The following is a 24,897-nucleotide window of genomic DNA, read 5'->3' as shown; positions in this document are numbered from 1 at the left end:
TCATCGTCGGTCATTCTGTGTGGTGTGTCGTCGCAGTAGAAGTCGTCTTGAAGATCGTCGTCGGTAGTGGAGGTGGTGATGGTGGAGTCTTCTTCCCTCTGTTTGCTGCTGTCATCCCATAATGCGTCGTCTTCAGATCCGTCGAGGTTGTTGCTTATGCTGCATTTCTTGAAGGCTCTAATGATGATGTCGGGGTCCAATTCTGTCCAGGCGTCCACAATCCACTGACAAATTTCTTCTAGTTCGGGCTTCCGCATTCGTCCACCCGCAGTGAATGTGTGGTCACCATCGCAATACCAGGCGTTCCATCGTCTTTGGAGAAGCGCTTTCATGGGTTTGTTGATTGATACATCCAGGGGCTGGAGCATACTCGTCATACCCCCAGGGATGATAACCAACGTTGTCCGAAAGTCATCTTTCAGGAGCTCTTTAAGTGCTGGGGAACGGTGGCACCGGAAGGCATCTAGCACTAACATGCTTCGTCTGGAAAAGCCTCCCGGACGCTTTCCCCAGACTTGTTTCACCCAGTCCTTCACGAGGTTGTCGTCCATCCACCCTTTATCCTGGCAACGGACAATGATGCCAGATGGCCATTTTGTTCCCTTGGGTAAGGTCTTCCTCTTGAACACCACATAGGGAGGTAGCTTGCCACCATCAGCTGTGCACGATAGCATCACAGTGAAGCGGTTTTTCTCATTCCCCGTGGTGTTGATTGTGACGGACTTGCTTCCCTTGGCGGTGATGGTCGTGCTAAATGGCAGATCGAATGTGAGGGGTGTCTGGTCTGCGTTCCCAATCTGCGACATATCGTAGTCCCATTGTAGGCGCTGCCTAATGACGAAGCGCTGGAACTCGATCAGCTGTGCTTCAAAGTCGGCTGGGAGCTTCTGGGCAATATGAGTACGTCTCCTAATGGAGAGGTGATGTCTTTGTAGGAAGGCATACGCCCAGTCTGCAGAACCCTTAAACTTCTCCATATGTGGTGACAAAGCTGCGAGGCGACGCGCTTCAATCCGAAGCTCGACTGTTGAAACAGCGACGCCACCCTCGCGATTCACCATGTCAATATCTATGTACATAGTCGAACTATCTTTTTTTAAGAAGACGTTTTGTTGGAAGATTTTTATTAATTTAGTATGTGTATGCATTATAATAAACAATGGGTAACTAAAAAACAAATAAATAAATAAAACATTGTCATTGACATCGAGCGCCTATGATAAAACCTTTAGTTGGATAAAATGTTTAGGGTTTCCATTATGCAAAAAGCTTGTATGTTTTCCATTTAAGGTTCTTTTTATGCCTCATTGATGTAAATCTATGTGCACAAGATCTTAATGATATCTTACTGGATTGCATTAAGGCAGTTAAATTCTATTGGCAAACTGTAAACTGCATATTTGGAATACTTTGATGCTCGATTGCACATAACAGCATTCAGACTTTAAAACGTTCTTCTGAGACATGATCAGAAGCATATTTTCTTTTTAATCCATGATTGCTTATGGTTTCATCATGTTTTTAAGGATAAGATACTTGGAAAAGTACATGTTTTTTATACTGAAAATGGCCTCATTTCCGAAAATTCATCCATGCATTTGCATATCGTAAAAGTAGAACATTTATGTAGGCAATCAACTGTTACACGCAAATTAAAATGTCCGTAGTCGCAGGCTGTTCTGGTTTTATGCTTTTTGCACAAAGCCATTTTCACTTTGCGTCTGAGTGGGAAAGGGTTCAAGGTCATTGAATTGTGAAAGTCTAAGCCAAATCAGCCAATCAAATAAAGACAAGAACTCAGCATTTGAGGGACTACATACGTGTATTATATTATGAAATTTGTTATGATGGGCTATAATTCTGCCCAAACTGGTGGCAGTTGAATTTCTTAGTGACGAAAACAAATTTTAGCTGCAAATAACCAGTATTTATGTTTTCCTGTAAATCCTTTGTGTACATGAACACCAGTGGCTAAAAGTCATTTCTTAAGGTCTATTTTTATGCCCTCCTTCAATTTTATGCCCCCGAAGGAGGGCATATAGTGATCGCACCGTCTGTCTGTCCGTCACACTTTGCATTTAGGTTTTGAAAAAAGCTCATTACTTCTATGTCACTTCAGATGTAACCTTCATATTTGGTATGCATGTGTATATGGACAAGGATTTTCCATACATTCACAAATTTTTATATGGACAAAGCCTTTGCATACATTCACAAATTTTTACCCCTTTGATCTTGACCTTGAACTTAGGGTCCGCGTTTAGGTTTCAAAATCTGTGTTTAGGTTTCGAAAACTTCTATCAAAGCATTTTTCGGGGGGGGGGGGGGGGGGGGGGGGGCATATGTCATCCTATGGAGACAGCTCTTGTTTCTTTTAAGTGACAGCCAGGATATGTAGCTCTGTTTTGTTTCTGTCTTCAGTATTCCGGTTTCCAGCAGACGGCAGACAAGTGCGTAGTCTGCGGACATTTAATTATGGACATGGTGAGTTTTAGATTATATTCATTTTCCATTTGCTTGTAAGTTCTGTTAAGACAATATTGCAAATAGTTGACATTTCACCAAGGGATCATCTGAGGGATATTTGATTTTTAGCTTGGCTGTTTTCGGAGAGGTATTGTCATAGCCAGCTCATCATGTCGTGTCTTTCCACCCTTCCAGCGTCTGCCGTGCTAAAACCTTAAAATTGGCTCTTTAATTACAAGTTTACAGGCCATGCACTGGCACATTTTGTACAGACTTTTCTCACAACCAGGCTCTCTAAGGTTTTGAACCGAGCTCTCTTAAATTTTAATGTTTATGTATAGTTTTACCTGAGGTACTTTCTAGATAATGTGAAAGATAGATAGATAATTTCTAGATAATAGTAAATTTCATGTTTTATTTTTTATGTATATAAAGTTTGTTCTTGAAAACAGTAATATTCCCAATACAATATTTTGTCTATCTGAGAACAACTTGATCATTGTTAGCTTTTGTTACCTCGTTATATCCGCCAGCTATATGTAAAGCATATTATATATGTTACACATTTTCAAAGTGATGGGTAAATTGTGTAATATGCACTGATTTTACAGACTTTACACATGATGGGTAAATCGTATATTATTCACTTGTTTTATAGATTTTACACTGATGGGTAAATCATATATTATTCACTTCTTTTACAGATTTTACAAGCGATGGGTAAATCATATCATCCGGGCTGCTTCCGCTGCTGTATGTGCAATGAGTGTCTAGATGGGGGTACCGTTCACTGTAGATCATGAAAACCACGTCTTCTGTGTCGCAGACTTCCATAGGTATGTATGTCATATCTGCTGCATTGAGCCGAATTAATTCGCCAAATACCAATGAGCAAAGACGTTTTTATAATTTTCTTTGAACATATTGAAGTATTGCTCTTTGAGTTATTAATTAAGTTTGTGTCGTCTTCATGAGATATTGAAATGGTAGAAACAGAAAATCAGCAGTAGCATTATGGTACTGTTTTGTTTGTTTGTTCAAGCACCAGGCCAAGAGTATGTTGACCTCTAGAGAATAGTTTGTTATTAAATAATAAGTGTAGGTTTGTAGCATAAATTGTAGGCTGGAACAGATTTTTGACTTTTCCTAAGAATTTAAACTTTGTGGATAAAAGGTTTAATTAGTTAAATGAATATGATCATTTGTCTATGTTATTGTCGACAATAAAAAAAATCAATGTCCAACATTGTTCTTTGTGTTCACAAGCAGTGATGTTAAATATCTTTCTTAGAATTTCTTAAATATTTCTGAATTATTTAATTTGTATCTAATTAAGCTTTGCATTTTCTTATTTTCTATCTTAAAACTGTCCTTGGGCATTTTTATCAGCTTTTGTGATAGGCTTTTTGTTAATTGATAACCACAATGATAAATAATTTCTTATGCAAACTTTACATAATCTTCATTTATTTCGAGATAAATAATGTCACTGTATATTAAATAGATTGGTTCTAATTATCTTTCTAGAATGTATGCACTATTTGATTGACTGATTCTTAACATCATTACAGAATGTATGCTCCAAAATGCGCAGCCTGTGGACATGCTATCACTCCAGTAGAGGTATGTTTTCTGGCTGTCGGTCATATACACAGTGTGCAAGGGGTCTGGGTGCATAGCATTTCTATCTCTGTAGTGATATCTTGCTAAATTTGTTTCTCTGTCCATCTCTTTAGGTAGTTTGTTGTCAAGTAAAACATTTGTAATCTTTAAGTATAAAAACAGTCTGCTTTTGTCCTGCATGTGATTGCATCATGAACATGATGATGATGTCATTTACATCTGAAAATTGCCGCATAACATTCCAGAACTTGATGTTTTGTAGTTGATTAAAGAGCAGTTTATTATTGCGCTATAAGCTGGTGTTGGTTAAAAAAATATGAAAACAAGTATTAAGTCAATTTAAAACAAAGGATAATCATATAATCCCTTTTTGGGAAGTTTATATTTTATTTTTATATACTACTTGTTTCAACACAGACATATTTTAGTGTACCTAACATCTGCTGAAACTCAAAATGTCCTACAAGCCTTCTTTACAAATAAACTGACAGGACCTTGTGGCTTTGATAGGACAATAATTTGTTGAGAGCCAGGAGTGTTAATCAGCATTTTTTGTAAAAAAATTTGCTGATTGGCCCGTTTTGAGATCACGAGACATAATATTTACCATATTGAACACTCGCAAATAAATTTCTGTTACTAGGGAACGGAGGAGACAGTGCGAGTGGTTTCCATGGAGAAAAACTTTCATGTAGATTGCTACCAATGTGAGGTGAGGGACATTTATGGAATGTGTTTTGCTTTTATTTCTTGTAGACTGTGACATTTTTGTGTTTAGATGTGATGCCATTTGCCAAATGTTTCAGTACAGGTTAGGTGCCAGATATTTGCAACTTTCCTTTGCCAAATATAAATATTTACCATCCAGTGGTGGGAAATAATTGTTTTATAAAGTTAAATATGATATTTTCACCTTTTTGATGAGGTTTTCATTCAGGTGCAGTTACAGGCCGACATATTTAACATACCATCATTCAATATCAGGTCATCGCAGTAGACATGTTGCTTAGACAAATCCTGACGACTTCTTTTCTGTAATGAGATACGTTGTACAGTGTCTGACATTGTCATGTAACATTGTGTTCTTTAACTGACAAGACAATTTAAACACATATTTAATTTTGACGCCATTTCTGTATTTTCTTAAGACACAAGGAACTAGCAATAAGAGCTTTAATATATTGCAGTTATAATTAATTTCTTCAAAGATTTTTTTTAGACATTTAATGCATTTTTTACTACAATAAACACAATGCTTTAATAAATTATTAAAACCTAAATGTCTGAAGCTATTAACCAGGAGATTAGTGTAAAGTCTAGTGGTTAAATAACATCGGTCAGGTCGCACAATGCTCACAACATGCATTAATCCTTACTTAGACTGTAAATTGTACACCACATTTATGCTAATTGCAATCCTATTTGCATAAGTGCTTACTTTATGATTGAATTGTGCAGGTATATGCTCCTTATATGTAAACTATTTTGTAGTATATTGTACTATATTTAAGGGGAAACATTTCTAACTGGATTTTTATAAAGAAAAAATAACTTTTTCTATATTAAATAATGATAACTTTATAAGAAGCTGAATGTGAAATGTATAAATCGGATAGAAGTGATTAAGTTTTAATAGCAAGAATAGGCTGTTCTGTAGAATACCCACCTACTGGTATATGCTTTAGTGATGCTTTTCTGTTAAAAACAAGAAATAAGAAATTAAATTGAACAAGTTGCTTCATTAATAAGAACAACAACAACAAATACATTTGAGCCGTGCTCTGTGATAAGAGGGTTTAATGCATGTGGGTTAAGCCGTCCCCACAGGCTAATCAGGGACCACACTTTCCGCTTGTATGATATTTTTTGTTTAACTCTTTCAGTGCTGGAACCGAGTTTTGAAGGCCTTTGCAAACAGTTTGGATCCAGATGAGACGTTACAGAACGTGGCGTCTCATCAGGATCCAAACTGTTTGCTATTCTGATAGTATTCTTTGGAAAAAAACGAAGAAAATTATAATTTTAGAAATTCAGCAGACAACATTTTAGCAGATGACAAATTTCCCAGCATGCAAAGGGTTAAAGAAAGTTATTCTTAGCATAAATCCAGATTAGACGGAAAGGAACGTCCCTGATTAGCCTGAGGGGACTGCACAGGCTGATCTTAAACAACACTTTACGCCCATGCACTAAAGCCTCTTTTCATAAAGAACAGCTCGTTTAGATTTAAAAAAAAAAATTTGCTTTATTACACAATAGTTCATTAACACTGGAAGGTGTTTATGCTACAGTTTTAACTAACAACCATTAGATATAACTATGTACGTCCTCAGTCTTGCTTGTTGTCTCAGCTTTAAAATATTGACCAATAAAATAGATTATTATAAATAACGACCAATGAGAAAGCTTGTTACTTACAAACAAATGTTTAATTATGTAAATAACAATACTTTTAGGGGTATACAAAGTTGACAACGAAAACTTTGATAAATTTGAGTTTCTTCACATGCAGTGCTTTAACCAAATAGGATATATACAGGTAGACAAATCATGTAAACTTTACCTAGTTACATTTCCTTGGCAAAATTTTTTCAGTACGACTTTGAGCAAATCGAATTGGCCTGCATGCTATACATGCAGTAGGAACAAAGTAGATGCAAATAAACATAAAATGTGAGCAATCTGATATTTGACAATAGCGCCTGTATCAGTCTAGTGGTAACTGTACACATTTGAATGTTTTCAGAATTACAACATTCCCAGATGACCTCAGTAAGGATTTCACTATTGGTTCTGGCATGAATCTAATATGTATTTGTTTGCATAGGACTGGTGTAGTCAAGTTTTTAGACATTACATAGTTATCCGTGTAATAACTATAACAGCGATCATCCAGTTATTTTAGGTTAGATTGTATGTAGATAAATTGTTATTTGTTACAGATTAAAGTAACATAAATTAGGAAATATATTAACAAAATGAGGAGAGCAGACACATTTTTTAATACGTTTATGAATAAATTGATGGGAATCACAGTTAGCATTATAGTTCTGCAATTATCCCTTTCCCACTTAGGTACGTATTCTCACGCATTTGAAGTCCCTCAGAAAGTTTAAATTTAATAAAAGGTCTTTCTTACTAGATTCAAGTTTTTAAGGCTTTATTTCGAACCCTTAGATGCTGATGAGAAGCAAACAGCATAAAACCTGAATGGACTAGGAGTTACTCACAGGCTGTTCTGGTTTTATGCTGTTTGCACAAAGCCACTTACGCTTTGCATCTGAGTGGAAAAGGGGTAAAACACATCTGACAATTGTACCCAATACATTTTCAAACAAGAAATGCGAAATACATATTTGTGAAAGAAGCTTACAAGTTATTTGTGTTTTACTTTGACAGTTCCATGTGTGAACCTTTGGGAATGGATTGCTATTGCTATATCTCTGTATCTACTTGTGATTCTTTTAATTGTCTTTTTATTAACTAAATTCTTTGAGATGTCACGGACTCCATCTCTCCCTGTTGGTTTGCTGTGATTTAAAGTTGTTGTTTTGTCTAACGTCTTTTTATATGTCTCTGCAGTTGGTGAACTTTGGCCCTTCACACAAATATTTTATGTCATGCACTTTCCTTTGAACATAGAGCATACTCTTGCATTTTGTTCTCTGTAAGAAAACTTAAATAGTAAAGTATGCTTGCATAAAAACTGTAAGTGTATCAATTTATTGCTGTAAAATAAGGTCAGGCCTAAGAAATGGGACCAGCTTGTTTTAAATCTTAAGTAAACTGTTCAAACTCGGACAGAACACAGATTTAAGGCTGGTATGTTTGTGTAAATGTCCTGTTTATTACTGTAGTGCTGAGCAACTAGGAATGTGAACTACAATTTAACAAACATTAAAATGGGAGACACATTTGTTTACTTGCATTTACTTTTTGTGTTTAAATATTTGAGAGAAAGCCTAAATCTAGTGCTTTTGTTGTGCTTTTACGTTATTTAGATGTAGATGGCACTGCTAGGACCAGTTTTAAATTAAACTAAGTGTTTTCAAACAATTATGGAAGCATTCATTGTTAACTTAAAGAAGAATTTTGCATACATAATCTGTATTAATGATCATGCCACATAGAAATCTTGTTTAGAATTAAGGAACTGCTTAAATTATTTTAACAATTTCTGCATTGTTTTCTGAACATCTTTTTTATGCAATCTTTTATTACTCATGGCTTATCCATAAATGAATCTTCTATTAAATCATCCCGTATATTTTTCCAGGACTGTGGCGTGCAGCTGACGGATGAGCCAGACAAGCGATGCTATCCGCTGGACGATCACCTGTACTGCCAGATGTGTCACATTAAACGACTGAGTCTTGAGTACCCAAACGAACAATTCTACATTGATCCATACACATCCAACATCCTCAACAAGACCACAGGCAACCAACGGGACAGCATTTCAATCATGCCGGCGGCAATGTCTTCCTATCCACAGAATATGCCGGCGGCACAAAAGAATTCCAATTCAGGCGGCGACGCAGGAAATTTAGGCACTCCGAGAAATGTAACGATGAACGGAGCAACATTTTCCCCACCGCCCCCGATTCCGTCTTCCAGTGGTGTTGAAGTTCCTCCTCCACTTCCCCCACATCGGAAAATCATGACTAATGGAATGAATGGCTATGACTCTACTGCCAAAAACACGTACCCCAAGGCTATGCCTCAGGCACCGCCAAATGGAATGAAGTATACCATCACAGACCTATAGGCCTCATAGTGAAGGTTGAATGGGGCTTTCTTATTGTTGTTTTAGGATTTATAGCGCCTTAAAGGGATAGTTTCAGAGTTTTTGGCTTTGTGAGGTGTTAATTTATAAAATTTAATGTTTGTCCTCCTCTTTAATACTTGTTACTTGGTGTTTTAACGTGTTTTAACGTTTAAAAAGTAAATTGAAGCTTGAACAAAGTGAAATATTTGCCCATATTTGTTCATTTGTCCAGGAAAAAATAACAACCCTCTACATACCAAGATATTGGTTCGCAAAAAGGCATTAGGACTCTTCATATTGTTTGCTTGCAAAAGAGCGTAACAGAAAAAGTCATAATTGAAAAAAAAAATCCAGCCCAAACTGTGAAACTTCTGCTTTGAATATTTTGCAATATTTTATTAATTCTTAGTACCAAGCATAAGATGGCGGCAGTGCAAGCTTTCTCTAAGTGTTGCGAATATTTTAGATTTCTGTAAAAGCACATTTTGAGAATACAGTCATATTTGCATAATTAAGTGCTAAACTTTGCATAATTCTTCTGCAGCTGTTGTGTAATAATGAATTGTATATGTTAAAGACCATTGTACAGGCTTTTAACGGATGGATATGTAATGTGGAACTGAATTGTATGTTGAATCTTTGTGATAAATTGCATAGATATGTTTCAAAATTCCTTTTGTTTGATTTCTTACAATGACATCACAATATAAAGCAATAATGTATTGGGAGTCAAAGCTGCAATGATTTAGCTAAAACTTTATCAAATTTCTATCATTCTTTAGATGGATGTTACAAAAGGACCTTGTTCTGAGAAAACTGGGCTTAATACATGTGCATGAATGTGTCCCAAGATTTGCCTGTGCAGTCCACACAGGCTTATCAGGGACGACACTTACTGCTTATTTGTATTTTATTGTTTAAAGGAAGCTTCTTCATAGCGAAAATCCAATGTATGCTGAAAGTGTTGCCCCTGATAAGCATTTGCCGACTGCACAAGCAAAACCCAAAAATTCACGCACATGCATTAAAACTGTTTTTCAAGAACATTTTGAAACATTTAGGATACAAAAGTGTAATTTTCAACTCTCATATTATCAACACCAGTTGTACTGCAAATAAGCGATCGCATAAAAAATCTGTGTAAGAATGTGGGATCCTATTTTTTCGGAAAACACATCTACAATTTCAATGCTTCTTTTATCACCGTTTAAGTCAAGCCCTTAGTCAAATTGACCATTAATAAGTTTGGTAGATAAACTATGCATTTTTGCTTCTCTCTCTGTGTATACTAGACCAACCTAAAAAATGATACGAATTTTGGGTGGAAACAATAGCGCTTATATGCAATAAATTAAGGTACATTTCAAAGGTAGACAGATTCTTTTCTAATATACATTTGTGTACATTGATAAACTACAACTTTTAAGTTTCATCATAATTTTTTATGACAGAAAGTAGAATGTGTTGCCGAGTAGGAGTCAACAAAAATATGTAAACCTTTGACATGTCTCAAAACAGGGTAAATAATTGGCCAAGCGTAGCATAATGCAATACGAATTTTAATCCATCAGATTTATGGTTGCTATGACTTGTATTGTATACATGTAAGTAATCTCATAGGCATATTTTATTGTTGTCAATAAATAAAACTAGCTATTTTTATTGCAGAATGAATTTAGTTTTCACTTGCAAATTAATCTCTAATTCACCCTCTTGACATCAGACATCCACATTTTTTTCTCCAAATGCAAAGGAACTAAAATCATCAGTCTGAGGCAGGAATAAAACAGTGCATGTATTGGTACTTAATAAAAAATAATGCTTTTTGAATGCATCTTATTTGGAGGCAAAATATAACTTTGCTTAGCATGACATTTACAATCGATAACCTGAACCTTTTTTTCAAGTCGCATTAAAGTACTACAAGTTGATTTTGATGTTAACCATGGAGACTTAAAAAAACAAACTTTTCCTGTGTTTTGAAGTTTCGTCAGCCAAGAATTCATTTTTACAATAGTTTATATTTTAGTGGTAAAAATAGCCAAACAAATACTGATGACTACTAAAAATTATGTTTGATATTCCAATTTAAACGAAGTATAATTTTATAGGAAAAGTTATTTCTGGTATGTTTTAATTATTCTTCTCTTGCAATGTTCAATTAAAACAATGCTTTCCTGTTGTATTGTAAATACATGATGAAAGTAAAGTGTGACACTGCGGTATCTGCTAAGACTTCTCCAATAAATACATCGGTTTTACACTATTTATGCATGTGCAGTATAAACTATTCTTGTGATGTAAAGGTGGTCTTCTATAGAAGCACTTTTTTTTCTTGTGTTCAACATATATATTGTTCATGACACAGTTGTCTCTTAATATTTATTACAAATCCATATTAATAAGTTATTGCCATTTTCATGACAAACATTTTATCATTAACATTTTACAAATATTCTTTCACTTCATGAACGTGTTTATGACTATACCTTATTTATTGATACACTGTTGTTTATTTTATCACAATTTTGTCTGAATGTTTTTATTATTTTGTTGTTTGTCATCATGCCATCTTTGATAATGTCATTTCTGAAATCTGTCACATAGTTAATGGTATGTTGTTACTTTTGTGGTACCATCACACAAGATCTGTGAATATTAAATTTTATGTAAATAAAGCAATGCTCAAAGTCTCCCTTTGGTTGTTTTATTATGTGAAACATGATTATGAGCCCAACTCTGGGAAAACTGAGTTTAATGCAGTTCTCTCTGGGTTTAATGCAGTTCTCTCTGGGTTTAATGCAGTTCTCTCTGGGTTTAATGCAGTTCTCTCTGGGTTTAATGCAGTTCTCTGGGTTTAATGCAGTTCTCTCTGGGTTTAATGCAGTTCTCTCTGGGTTTAATGCAGTTCTCTCTGGGTTTAATGCAGTTCTCTCTGGGTTTAATGCAGTTCTCTCTGGGTTTAATGCAGTTCTCTCTGGGTTTAATGCAGTTCTCTCTGGGTTTAATGCAGTTCTCTCTGGGTTTAATGCAGTTCTCTCTGGGTTTAATGCAGTTCTCTCTGGGTTTAATGCAGTTCTCTCTGGGTTTAATGCAGTTCTCTCTGCCTTATCTGGGATGGCACTTTCCGGGTGCATGGTATTTTTATGTCCCCCAGTCCATACTGGGGGAAAATATTGTTTTTGCCCTGTCTGTTTGTTGGTTTGTTTGCATCAAACTTTAACATTGGCCATAACTTTTGCAATATTGAAGATAGCAACTTTATATTTGGCATGCATGTGCATATTTTGAGTGGTGAAAGGTCAAGGTCATCCTTCAAGGTCAAATATATGGGGGGACATAGTGTTTCACGAACACATCTTGTTTTTAGCTCACCTGAGCACATCGTGCTCATGGTGAGCGTTTGTGATCGCCTTTTGTCCATCGTCTGTCGTGCGATGTCAACATTTGCCTTGTTCACTCTCTAGAGGCCACATTTATTGCCCAATCTTCATGAAATTTGGTCAGAATATTGGTTTCAATGATATCTTGGACGAGTTTGAAAATGGTTATGTTTGCTTGAAAAACATGGCTGCCAAGGGGCGGGGCATTTTTTCTTATATGGCTTTATATGGCTATAGTAAAATCTTGTTAACACTCTAGAGGCCACATTTATTGTCTGATCTTCATGAAACTTGGTCAGAAGATTCATCCCAATAATATCTTGGACGAGTTCGAAAATGATGCCGGTTGGTTGAAAAACATGGCCGCCAGGGGGCGGGGCATTTTTCCTTATATGGCTATAGTAAAACCTTGTTAACACTCTAGAGGCCACATTTATTTTCCGATCTTCATGAAACTTGCTCAGAAGATTTGTCCCACTGATATCTTTGATGAATTCAAAAATGGTAAACTTTGCTTGAAAAACATGGCTGCCAAGGGGCGGGGCATTTTTCCTTATAATGTTATATATGGCTATAGTAAAATCTTGTTAACACTCTAGAGGCCACATTTATTGTCCAATCTTAATGCTTGGTCAGAAGATTCATCCCAATAATATCTTGGACGAGTTCGAAAATAATGCCGGCTGGTTGAAAAACATGGCCGCCAGGGGGCGGGGCATTTTTCCTTATATGGCTATAGTTAAACTAATACTCTAGAGGCCGCATTTATTGTCCAATCTTGATGAGTCAGGCCAGAAGATTTGTCTTAATGATATCTTGGATGAGTTCGAAAATGGTTACGTTTGCTTGAATGACATGGCCTCCAAGGGGCGGGGCGTTTTTTCTTATATGGCTATATAAGGCTATAGTAAAATCTTGTTAACACTCTAGAGGCCACATTTATTGTCCGATCTTCATGAAACTCGGTCAGAAGATTCATCCCAATAATATCTTGGACGAATTTAAAAATGATGCCAGTTGGTTGAAAAACATGGCCTACACAGGGGCGGGGCTATTTTCCTCTAGACGTCACATTTATTTTCCGATCATGAGTTCGAAAATGGTTTTGCCTAGGATCATAAAACTTCATAGCTGCTGTTGCTTTAAAAACATGGCCATCAGGGGCGGGGCATTTTTTTTTATATTGCTATATATGGCTATAGTTAAACCTTGTTAACACTCCAGAGACCACATTTATTTTCCGATCTTCGTGAAACTTGGTCAGAAGATTTGTCCCAATAATATCTTGTTATCTCAGGTGAGCGACTTTGGGCCTTTCAGGCCCTCTTGTTATTTAAATGAAGTCTCTTTTTATAGAAAATCTCAGTTTAACAAAAAGTGTCGTCTCTGATTAGCCTGTGCAGGCTAATCTGGAATAACACTTTACTCAAATAAATTCAACTGTATTCCCAGGGCGCGGCTCTTCTGTAGATTATTGTGCCTTATCCCTTTGCATGCTGGGAAATTTGTCGTCTGCTAAAATGTGGTCTGCTGAATTTCTCAAATTAGCATTTTCTTCGATTTTTTTCAAAGTATACTATCAGAATAGCAAACAGTTTGGATCCTGATGAGACGCCACGTTCTGTGGCGTCTCATCTGGATCCAAACTGTTTGCAATGGCCTTCAAAATTTGGTTCCAGCACTGAAAGAGTTATTATTGAAGTTTGATACCTGTTTTGTACAAAAGTTCACTACATAGAGTCAATAACTATATCTCTAAGTTAAGGGTCAAGGTCACTTAGAGGGCAAGATACATCTTGTTGGGAATAGATATGCAACATAAGTTTGTTGTTGTATGAATTTAATAATTATCCCCCTAAAAAAGCGTGTTTATCAAAAGGCAACAGTTTTGTTTATGAAAGTGTTTCTAGCTTAGAGGCCACTTCATTCTACATGTATAACTAGATATTCAGAAGGTTGAAAATAGGCATTATACAGTTGTTACAGTGTTATATATTCTTCAAATATGACTTGACATTTCACCAAAAATATCCTGGTTTATGTGTCAAAAAATTTGTTGAACATGTACAAAAATCCATGCAATATAAGTATGAAGTAAACAAGAACTGTGTTTGTAAAACAAATTGCCCCCTAGTAACTGCGCCTTGAAGCTGCAAAACAGCTTTTTTAAAGAAAATTGTTGGAAAGTCAATGGATTGGAAAAAACTTGCACGTCATCTGTAAGTCATGTAGGGTAGACTCACATACAACAAAAATTAGCTTAATATCTAAAAGAATTGAATACAAAAAATTCTAAATTCCTTTTATTGATTTCTTGAAGTGACATCACGAGAAGGCCCATTACTAATCCAAAAATCACCAGACGGAAACTCGCACTTCATCTAAGTCATGTAGGTAGAGTTACATACCAAAAATCATATTAATATTTGAAAGCGTTGCATAAAAAACCCTCTGGTAAAGGGAATATTTAAAAGGCAAAGGGTCATAACTTTGCCAGAAATCAATGGACTTAAACGAAACCCACACTTTCTCTGAAAGTGATGTCGGTAGACTAACATACCAAAAATAAGCTGAATATCGAAACTGTTTTGTAAACAAGAGGGCCAAGATGGCCCTAGTTCGCTCACCTGAGAGGAGTCGGTTCATTCAATCTTTACCAAATGTCAAACTTGACCTAGATATTGTCAAGACAAACATCCTGGTCAAGTTTCATCATTATTTCATCTGCGAGTCAGGATCAATGTACCTATGAAGTTTCATGATCCTAAGCGTAAGCATTCTTGAGTTATCATCCGGAAACTATTTTTCTAAGTTGAGTCACTGTGACCTTGACAGCCATTGTGTGAATACGTTTTTTGGCACTGTGACCTTTGACCTAGTGACCTGATAATCAATAGGGGTCATCTGCGAGTCATGATCAATATACCTATGAAGTTTCATGAATCTAGGCATAAGCGTTCTTGAGTTATCATCCAGAAACAATTTTACTATTTCGGGTCTCCGTGACCTAGACCTTTGACCTAGTGACCTGAAAATCAATAGGGGTCATCTACGAGTCATCATCAATGTACCTATGAAGTTTCATGATCCTAGGCCTAAGCGTTCTTGAGTTATCATCCGGAAACCATTTTACTATTTCGGGTCATCGTGACCTAGACCTTTGACCTAGTGACCTAAAAATCAATAGGGGTCATCTACAAGTTATGATCAATGTACCTATGAAGTTACATGATCCTAGGCCTAAGCGTTCTTGAGTTATCATCAGGAATCCATTTTACTATTTCGGGTCATCGTGACCTTGACCTTTGACCTAGTGACCTGAAAATCAATATGGGTTATCTGCGAGTCATGATCGATGTATCTATGAAGTTTTATGATCCTAGGCATAAACGTTCTTGAGTTATCATCCGGAAACCATTTTACTGCTTTGGGTCACCGTGACCTTGACCTTTGACCTAGTGACCTGAAAATCAATAGGGGTTATCTGCATGTCATGGTCAATGTATCTATGAAGTTTCATAATCCTAGGCATAAGTTTTCTTGAGTTATCATCCGGAAACCATTTTACTATTTCGGGTCATCGTGACCTTGACCTAGTGACCTGAAAATCAATAGGGGTCATCTGCGAGTCATGATCAATGTACCTATGAAGTTTCATGATCTTTGGCATAAGCGCTCTTGAGTTATCATCCGGAAACCATCTGGTGGACGGACCGACATGAGCAAAACAATATACCCCCTCTTCTTCGAAAGAGGGGGGGCATTATGAGAAAACTGCCCCCCTCCCAGCAGCCATGTTATTCAACTTACCGGAACCATTTTTGAACTCAACTCTCATATCAAGGAAACAAATACTCTGAGCAAATTTCATGAAAATTGGACCAAAAATGTGACTTCTACTATGTTCACATGTTTTCACTATATACATATAGAGAAAAATGCCCCGCCCACTGGCGGCCATGTTTATTCACCGATCCCGACCATTTTCAAACTCGTCCGAGATATCAATAAAACCAATGTTTTGACCAACTTTCATGATGATTGGGCAAAAATTGTGACTTCTAGAGTGTTTACAAGGTTTCTCTATAGCCAAATAGGGAAAACTGCCACTATACACATATAGAGAAAAATGCCCCGCCCACTGGCGGCCATGTTTTTTCACCGATATCGACCATTTTCGAACTCGTCTGAGACATCAATTGAACCAATGTTTTGACCAACTTTCATGATGATTGGGCAAAAATTGTGACTTATAGAGTGTTTACAAGGTTTCTCTATAGCCAAATAAGGAAAACTGCCCCGCCCACTGGCGGCCATGTTTTTCAACGGATCGGAACCACTTTTGAACTCAACCAAGATATCATTAAGACAAACGTTTTGACAAAGTAACATGAAGATTGGGCATGAAATGTGACTTCTACAGTGTTTACAAGGTTTTTCTTTTTTTTGAGATAGTGACCTAGTTTTTGACCCGGCACAACCCAGTTTTGAACTCGGCCGAGATTTCATTGGGACAAAGCTTCTGACCAAGTTTCATGAAGATGGGACAAGAAATGTGGCCTCTAGAGTGTTTACGAGCAAATGTTAACCGACGAACGGACGGACATACGACGGACAAAGACCGGTCACAAAAGCTCACCTGAGCAATCAGGTGAGCTAAAAAGCATATTGAATACGGTGATTAAAGAGAAATTTTTAAGTCCAAGGCCCATAACTTTGCCAAAAATCAATGGACTGGAACAAAACACGCACTTTATCTGTAAGTCATGTAGTAAGAGTCACATTCCAAACATCCGTTAAATATCTGAAAGCGTTTCTCAAACAAGAGGGCCTGAAAGGCCCAAAGTCGCTCACCTGAGATTCAAAGGAACTGACCTGTTCTGTGCAGCCCAAGATGTCATTAGAACAATATGTTCTTACCAACTTTCATGACTAGTGAACAACCTGGCAGCCACGTTTTTCAACAGACCAGAACCATTTTCATACACATCCAAGATATCATTTAAACAAATATACTGACAAAGTTTCATGAAGATTCATAAGTCTATAGAAGGAAAAATGCTCCGCCCACTTGTGGCCATGTTTTTCAAGCAACTGGAACCAATTTCAAACTTGTCCAAAATATCATTGGGACAAATCTTCTGACAAAGTTTCATGATGATCGTACAATAAATATGGCTTCTAGAGTGTTGACAAGGTTTAAATATAGCTATATAAGGAAAAATGCCATGCCCCCTTGGCGGCCATGTTTTTCCACCAACCAGAACCATTTTCCAACTCATCCAAGATATCATTTGGACAAATCATCTGACCAAGTTTCATGAAGATCGACTATAAATGTGGCCTCTAGAGTGTTAACAAGGTTTTACTAAAGCATGATATATAGCCATATTAGGAAAAATGGCGGCCATGTTTTACAACCAACTTGCATCATTTTCGAACTCGTCCAAGATATTATTGGCATGAATCTTCTGACCAAGTTTCATGAAGATCAGACAATAAATGTGGCCTCTAGAGTGTTAACAAGATTTTACTATAGCCATATATAGCCATATAAGGAAAAATGCCCCGCCCCTTGGCAGCCATGTTTTTCAAGCAAATGTAACAATTTTCGAACTCATCCAAGATATCATTGAAACCAATCTTCTGACCAAATTTCATGAAGATTGGAAATAAATGTGGCCTCTAGAGAGTGAACAAGGCAAATGTTGACATCGCACAACGGACAACGCACGACGGACAACGGACAAAAGGCGATCACAAAAGCTCACCATGAGCACGTTGTTCTCAGGTGAGCTAAAAACAAGAACTGTCTTCATCAGAAGACATATGCCCCCAAAAAATGTTTTTTCGAAACCTAAACGCAGATTTCGAAACCTAAACGCGGACCCTTAGGTCAAGGTCAAAGGGGTCAAAATTTGTGTGCCTATGGAAAGGCCTTGTCCATATAAGCATGCATAACAAATATGAAGGTTACATCTAAATCAACATAAAAGTTATGAGCATTTTTTGTGCAGAAACGCAATTTTTTATGATTCAAGGGCCGTTGCTCAGCAGTTCCTGGGTAAATTTGGCTTATTATCGAACTTCACCTAGATCTAATGAACTTACTAATTTTAATGCAGTGTGGCGAAGATCCTGTGACATTTGCTAGAGTTATTGAGCAGAAACATGAAAAAACACAATTTTTCTATGATTCAAGGGCCGTGACTCAGGAGTGTCTGGGTCAATTTGGCTGATTATCGAACTTGACCTAGATGTTATTGCCTTACACATTTTCATGAAGTTTGATAAAGATCTGATGATAAATGCTTGACCAATTGAGCGGAAACGAGAAAACTCCCAATTTTACTATGATTCAAGGGCCGTAACTCAGAAGTGCCTGGGTAAATTTGGCTGATTATCGAACTTGACCTAGATCTTATGAACTTACACATTTTTATGAAGTGTGGCGAAGGTCCTGTGACATTTGCTAGAGTTATTGAGCGTAAACAAGAAAAAACACAATTTTTCTATGATTCAAGGGCTGTGACTCAGGAGTGTCTGGGTCAATTTGGCCGATTATCGAACTTGACCTAGATGTTATTGCCGTACACATTTTCATGAAGTTTGATAAAGATCTGATGACAAATGCTTGACCAATTGAGCGGAAACAAGAAAACTCCCAATTTTACTATGATTCAAGGGTCGTAACTCAAGAGTGTCTGGGTCAATGTGGCAGATTATCTAACTTGACCAAGATGTTATTGCCTTACACATTTTCATGAAGTTTGGTGAAAATCTACTGACAATTACTCGAGTTATTGAGCAGAAACGAGAATTTTTTTACGATGATTCATGGGTCTTAACTCAGGAGTGTCTGGGTCAATTTGGCCCATTATCGAACTTGACCTAGATGTTATTGCCTTACACATTTTCATGAAGTTTGGTGAAGATCTGATAAAAAGTGCTTGACTTATTGAGCGGAAACTAATCCGGACGGACCGACTAACTAACCCACTAACTAACTAATAAACGGTGCGATTATAATATGCCCCCAGTTCTGGAGGCATAAAAATCCAGAAAACAGACAATTTTTAAGTCCAAAAGCCATAACTTTGCAGAAAAGGAATGGATCGGAACAAAGCCCACACTTCATTTGAAAGTCATGTAGGTACTGAAATTCCAAAAATCAGCTTTATATCTGATAGCTTTGCAAAAACCCTCCAGAAAAAGAAAATTTTCAAAAGTGCAAGGCCCATAACTTTGTCAAAAATCAAAGTACCAGAACAAAACTCACACTTTTTCTGTAAGTTATGGCCGTAGACTCACATACAAAAAATATGCTAAATATCTAAGAGTTAAACAACACTGCAAAACAGTTTTTATAAAGGAAATGTGTAAGTCCAAGGCCCATAACTTTGCCAAAAATAAATGAACCAGAATGAAACTCACACTTCATCTGCAAATCATGTAAGTAGAGTCACACACCAAATATCAGGTCAATATCTGAGTGTTTTGTAAAAAGACGGGAAAATGGAATGCCGGAGGGACAGACAGACTACTTTATGTCATCCTACCGGAGCATAAAAAATATTCACTCCAAGTCTTTTTAACTTTCAAGCAATACTTCTTTATAGAAGATGTTATGATTTGCGTATCACGTTTTTGCATTCATGTTTTCGTTTTCTGTCTGCATATTTACAATATGATAAAAATTGTTTTAGTAACACATTTTCAGTTGTGATTAATTGGTTAGCTGTCAACTGGTTTAAATGTTCAATTTTTCATTGACAGTTCTTAGGCCATGATCTCAGTCTTGTTCATTTTATTTTTATTAGTGGTGTGCTATTGTTTAACAAGAGGGCCATGAAAGCCCTGAATCGCTCACCTGACTAACCTTTCTACATCAACTTAAATTCTATCAGACCCATATACAATCCCAAGAAAGATTTCATTAATTAATAGATTCTGACAAAATGTCATTAAGACGTGATGAAAACTGTGACCTCTTTCATCTACACAAGGTTTTACTAGAATTGGCCCGGTGACCTAATTTTTGACCCCAGATGACCCATATAAGATCCAAAATCAGATATGGTTTTTCTATTATTTGACCTAGTGACCTAGATTTTTACCACAGATGACCCAAATACAATCCCAACCCAGATTTCATGAAGATTAACATTCTGGCCAAATTTAATTAAGTTTGGATGAAAACTGTGACCTCTACTGTCTACAAAAGTTGTTTTTTTAATTTGACCTAGTGACCTAGTTTTTGACCATAGATGACCCAAATTAAATCCCAACACAGATTTGAGCAAGACAAACATTCTGACAATATTTAATTAAGATCTGATGAAAACTGTGACCTCTATTGTCTACACAAGGGTTTTCTTTGATTTGACCTATTGTCCTAGTTTTTGACCCCAGATGACCCAAATACAATCCCAACCCAGATTTCATCAAGATAAACATTCTGACCAAATTTCATAAAGATTGGATGAAAACTGTGACCTCTATTGTCTACACAAGGTTTTTCTATTATTTGACCTAGTGACCTAGTTTTTGACCCCAGATGACCCAAATACAATCCCAACCCAGATTTCATCAAGATAAACATTCTGACCAAATTTCATAAAGATTGGATGAAAATTGCGACCTCTATAGTCTACACAAGGTTTTTCTGTTATTTGACCTAGTGACCTAGTTTTTGACCTAGTGACCTAGTTTTTGACCCCAGATGACCCAAATACAATCCCAACCCAGATTTCATCAAGATAAACATTCTGACCAAATTTCATAAAGATTGGATGAAAACTGTGACCTCTACTGTCTACACAAACAAATTGTTGATGGACACAAGCATGCACGCACACACGCACAACGGACGCCGGACATCACACAGTCACATAAGCTCACCATGTCACTTCGTGACAGGTGAGCTAAAAGTGGATATTAAGAACATGAATTCATCTCCTCATATTTTCTGGTGATACATTTCTTGTTATGCTACCAAGCAATTTAAAGTAAGGCAGTTAATAGCCCCTGCCCAAAGAAATAATTGAGTGCATTTTAAAGAGCATTTATTTATTTTAAATGAGAATTATTTGAATGAAAACATTTTTCATATAAAATAATGATATACAAAATTAATTTAATAATCATCATGTCTGAAAATGCTGAGTTCCAAAGATATATCACAACCGATACTCGATTAACATCTTACGTACTGGAACATGTTGATGCATATATTTGTTTACCCATTTTATTCTAGTTTGTTTCTATTTTTCTTGGTAAAATATCCATAAAAAGATTTTTGCAAAGTTTTATTTATGGACTGGTTCTTTTGATGGGAGTTTCAACAGTTTGTCATATTTTTCAAAAATATGATTATCTCTGAAAAATGTACAAAGTAATTATCAAATAGTTGCCAGGTTTGACTTGTTTTGATAAACTCTAATTGAAATATTTATTTTTATAAAATCCCTGGGGAATCAACAGAGTTTGGTGGTCAGCATATCCAAAACAAGAGGGCCAAGATGGCCCTTGTTCGCTCACCTGAGAGGAGTCGGTTCATTCAATCTTTACCTAATGTCAAACATGACCTAGATATTGACCAGACAAACATCCTGGTCAAGTTTCATCATTATTGAACCAAATCTCTGGCGTAGGGAGTGTTTTTGTTTTTGTAAGATTTGAAATGGTGACCTATATTTTGAGTTGACCCCCCAAACATCAAACTATGCTTACAAGGATTTTGTATAATATAATGAAAATTTGGACAATCTAAGGGCAATAATTATGGCATTAATTATGTGATTTTGCTCATAATTTTGATAAAGAATGCTTGAGAAATGTGAATGCTAGAGTGTTTACAAACCAAATGTGGACGAACGGACAGCGGACAAAGACCAATCCTAAAACCTCACCTGAGCAATCAGGTGAGCTAATAAGTGTGTTTCACCGATTTGAGCCATTTTCCAACTTGTCCAAGAAATCAATAAAACCAATGTATTGACTAAGTTTCATGATAATTAGGCGAAAAATGTGACTTCCATAGTGTTCGATCACAAGGTTTCTCTCTATATAGTCACATAAGGAAAACTGCCCCACCCCCATGGCAGCCATGTTTATTGACCCATCGGGACCATTTGCAAACTCATCTGAGATATATATAAAACAAATCTATTCACCAAGTTTCATGATGATTGGGCAAAAAATGTGACTTCTAGAGTGTTCACAAGCCTTTTTTACTATATAAATATAAGAGAATTACCCCCCCCCTCCCGGCAGCCATGTTATTCAACTGATCGGAACCATTTTCCAACTCAACTCTCATATCAAGGAAACAAACGTTCTGACCAAATTTCATAAAAATTGGGCAAAAAATGTGACTTCTAGAGTGTTCACATGTTTTCACTATATACATATAGAGAAAAATGCCCCGCCCACTGGCGGCCATGTTTTTTCACCGATCTGGACCATTATCAAACTCGTCCGACATATCAATACAACCAATGTTTTGACCAACTTTCATGATGATTGGGCAAAAATTGTGACTTCTAGAGTGTTTACAAGATTTCTTTTTAGCCATATAAGGAAAACTGCCCCGCCCACTGGTGGCCATGTTTTTCAATGGACCGGAACCACTTTTGAACTCAACCAACATAAACACAGTCATATAGACAAAGTTACATGAAGATTGGGCATTATATGTGACTTCTACAGTGTTCACAAGCTTTTTCTTTTTTTTGACCTAGTGACCTAGTTTTTGACTTTCTAACCAAGTTTCATGAAGATCGGACAATAAATGTGGCCTCTAGAGTGTTACGAACAAATGTGGACGGACGGACGACGGACAAAGACCAGTCACAAAAGCTCACCTGAGCAATCAGGTGAGCTAAAAACAAGAGCTGTCACCATAGGATGACATATGCCCCCTATAAACGCTTTGATAGAAGTTATAGCATTTTTCGAAACCTAAACGCGGACCCTAAGTTCAAGGTCACAGGGGTCAAAATTTGGGTGCGTATGGAAAGGCCTTGTCCTTGAACTTAGGGTCCGGGTTTAGGTTTCAAAATCTGCGTTTAGGTTTTGAAAAATGCTCATAACTTCTATGTCCCTTGTGATATAACCTTCATATTTGGTATGCATGTGTATATGTATAAGGCATTTCCATATGCACACAAATTATTACCCCTGTGACCATGACGTTGGAAAAAAAAAGGTTTTGAAAAATGCTCATAACTTCTTTGTCCCTTGTGATATAACCTTCATATTTGGTATGCATGTGTAAATTTACAAGGCCTTTCCATATGCACAAAAATTTTTGCCACTGTGACCTTGACGTTGAACTTAGGGTCCGCGTTTAGGTTTCGAAATCTGTGTTTAGGTTTTCGAAAAATGCTCATAACTTCTATGTCCCTTGAGATATAACCTTCATATTTGGTATGCATGTGTATATGGACAAGGCCTTTCCTTACGAACACATTTTTTTACCCCTGTGACCTTTACCTTGAAGTTAGGGTCTGTGTTTAGGTTTCGAAATCTGCGTTTAGGTTTCGAAAAATGCTCATAAATTTTATGTCCCTTGAGATAGAACTTTCATATTTGGTATGCATGTTTATAGGTCAAGGTCACAGGGGTCAAAATTTGTGTGCATATGGAAAGGCCTTGTCCATATAAACTGCCCCCCCCCGGCAGCCATGTAATTCAACTGACCAGAACCATTTTCGAACTTAACTCTCATATCAAGGAAACAAATGTTCTGACCAAAATGTGACTTCTAGAGTGTTGACATGTTTTCACTATGTACATATAGAGAAAAATGCCCCGCCCACTGGAGACCATGTTTTTTCACCGATCTGGACCATTTTCGAACTCGTCCGAGAAATCAATAAAACCAATGTTTTGACCAACTTTCATGATGATTGGGCAATAATTGTGACTTACAGAGCGTTTACAAGGTTTCTCTATAGCCAAATAAGGAAAACTGCTCCGCCCACTGGCGGCCATGTTTTTCAACGGACCGGAACCACTTTTGATTGGGCATGAAATATGACTTCTTCAGTGTTTACAAGTTTTTTCTTTTTTTTGACCTAGTTTTTGACCCGGCACAACCCAGTTTCGAACTTGACCGAGATTTTATTGGGACGAAGCTTCTGACCAAGTTTCATGAAGATCGGACAATAAATGTGGCCTCTAGAGTGTTTACGAACAAATGTGAACAGACGGACGGACGGCAATCAGGTGAGCTAAAAATGTCACTTTATTTTTGTTCAGCTTACTGATTGCACTATGCATCTACAACATCAAGGTTGTATAAAACAGCATTCATAACTTCTTCTTTTGTCAGATACAACACGACTTCAATCACTGGATCAATTCTAAAAGGGTCAACAGATTTTTTCCACTAGGACTCCATAATTCTCATTTTTAGCTCAGCCTTTTCGGAAAAAAACCAAGGTATTGTCATAGCCAGCTCGTGCTAAAACCTTAACATTGGCTCTAAAATCAAAGTGCTTCTACCTACAACTTTGAAACTTCATATGTACCGGTAGATGCACCTTGATGAGTTCTACAAGCCACACCCATTTTTGGGTCACAAGGTCAAAGGTCAAGGTGACCTCTAAAAAATTTATATGAAAAAAAATTCTGACTCTGACAAGCTTTCAT

At 36.7% G+C, this 24,897-nt stretch overlaps 1 protein-coding gene across 1 annotated transcript in view; it reads left to right on the top strand.

Annotated features, from left to right (window-relative positions):
- The window catches only part of LOC127845319 (LIM domain-containing protein jub-like), a 55,380-nt gene extending 43,830 nt beyond the window's left edge, over nt 1-11,550 (top strand). The window contains 6 exon segments of the mRNA XM_052376169.1: nt 2,422-2,484; nt 3,171-3,242; nt 3,244-3,302; nt 4,038-4,089; nt 4,733-4,801; nt 8,366-11,550. Of these exon segments, the coding sequence (XP_052232129.1) occupies nt 2,422-2,484; nt 3,171-3,242; nt 3,244-3,302; nt 4,038-4,089; nt 4,733-4,801; nt 8,366-8,857 (807 nt within the window). The 3' untranslated portion in view covers nt 8,858-11,550.
- The last annotated feature ends 13,347 nt before the right edge of the window (nt 11,551-24,897 follow it).

Source organism: Dreissena polymorpha, chromosome 9 (assembly GCF_020536995.1).
Source record: "Dreissena polymorpha isolate Duluth1 chromosome 9, UMN_Dpol_1.0, whole genome shotgun sequence".
Taxonomy (NCBI): Eukaryota; Metazoa; Mollusca; class Bivalvia; order Myida; family Dreissenidae; genus Dreissena; species Dreissena polymorpha.
This window is presented reverse-complemented; position numbering and strand designations above follow the sequence as displayed.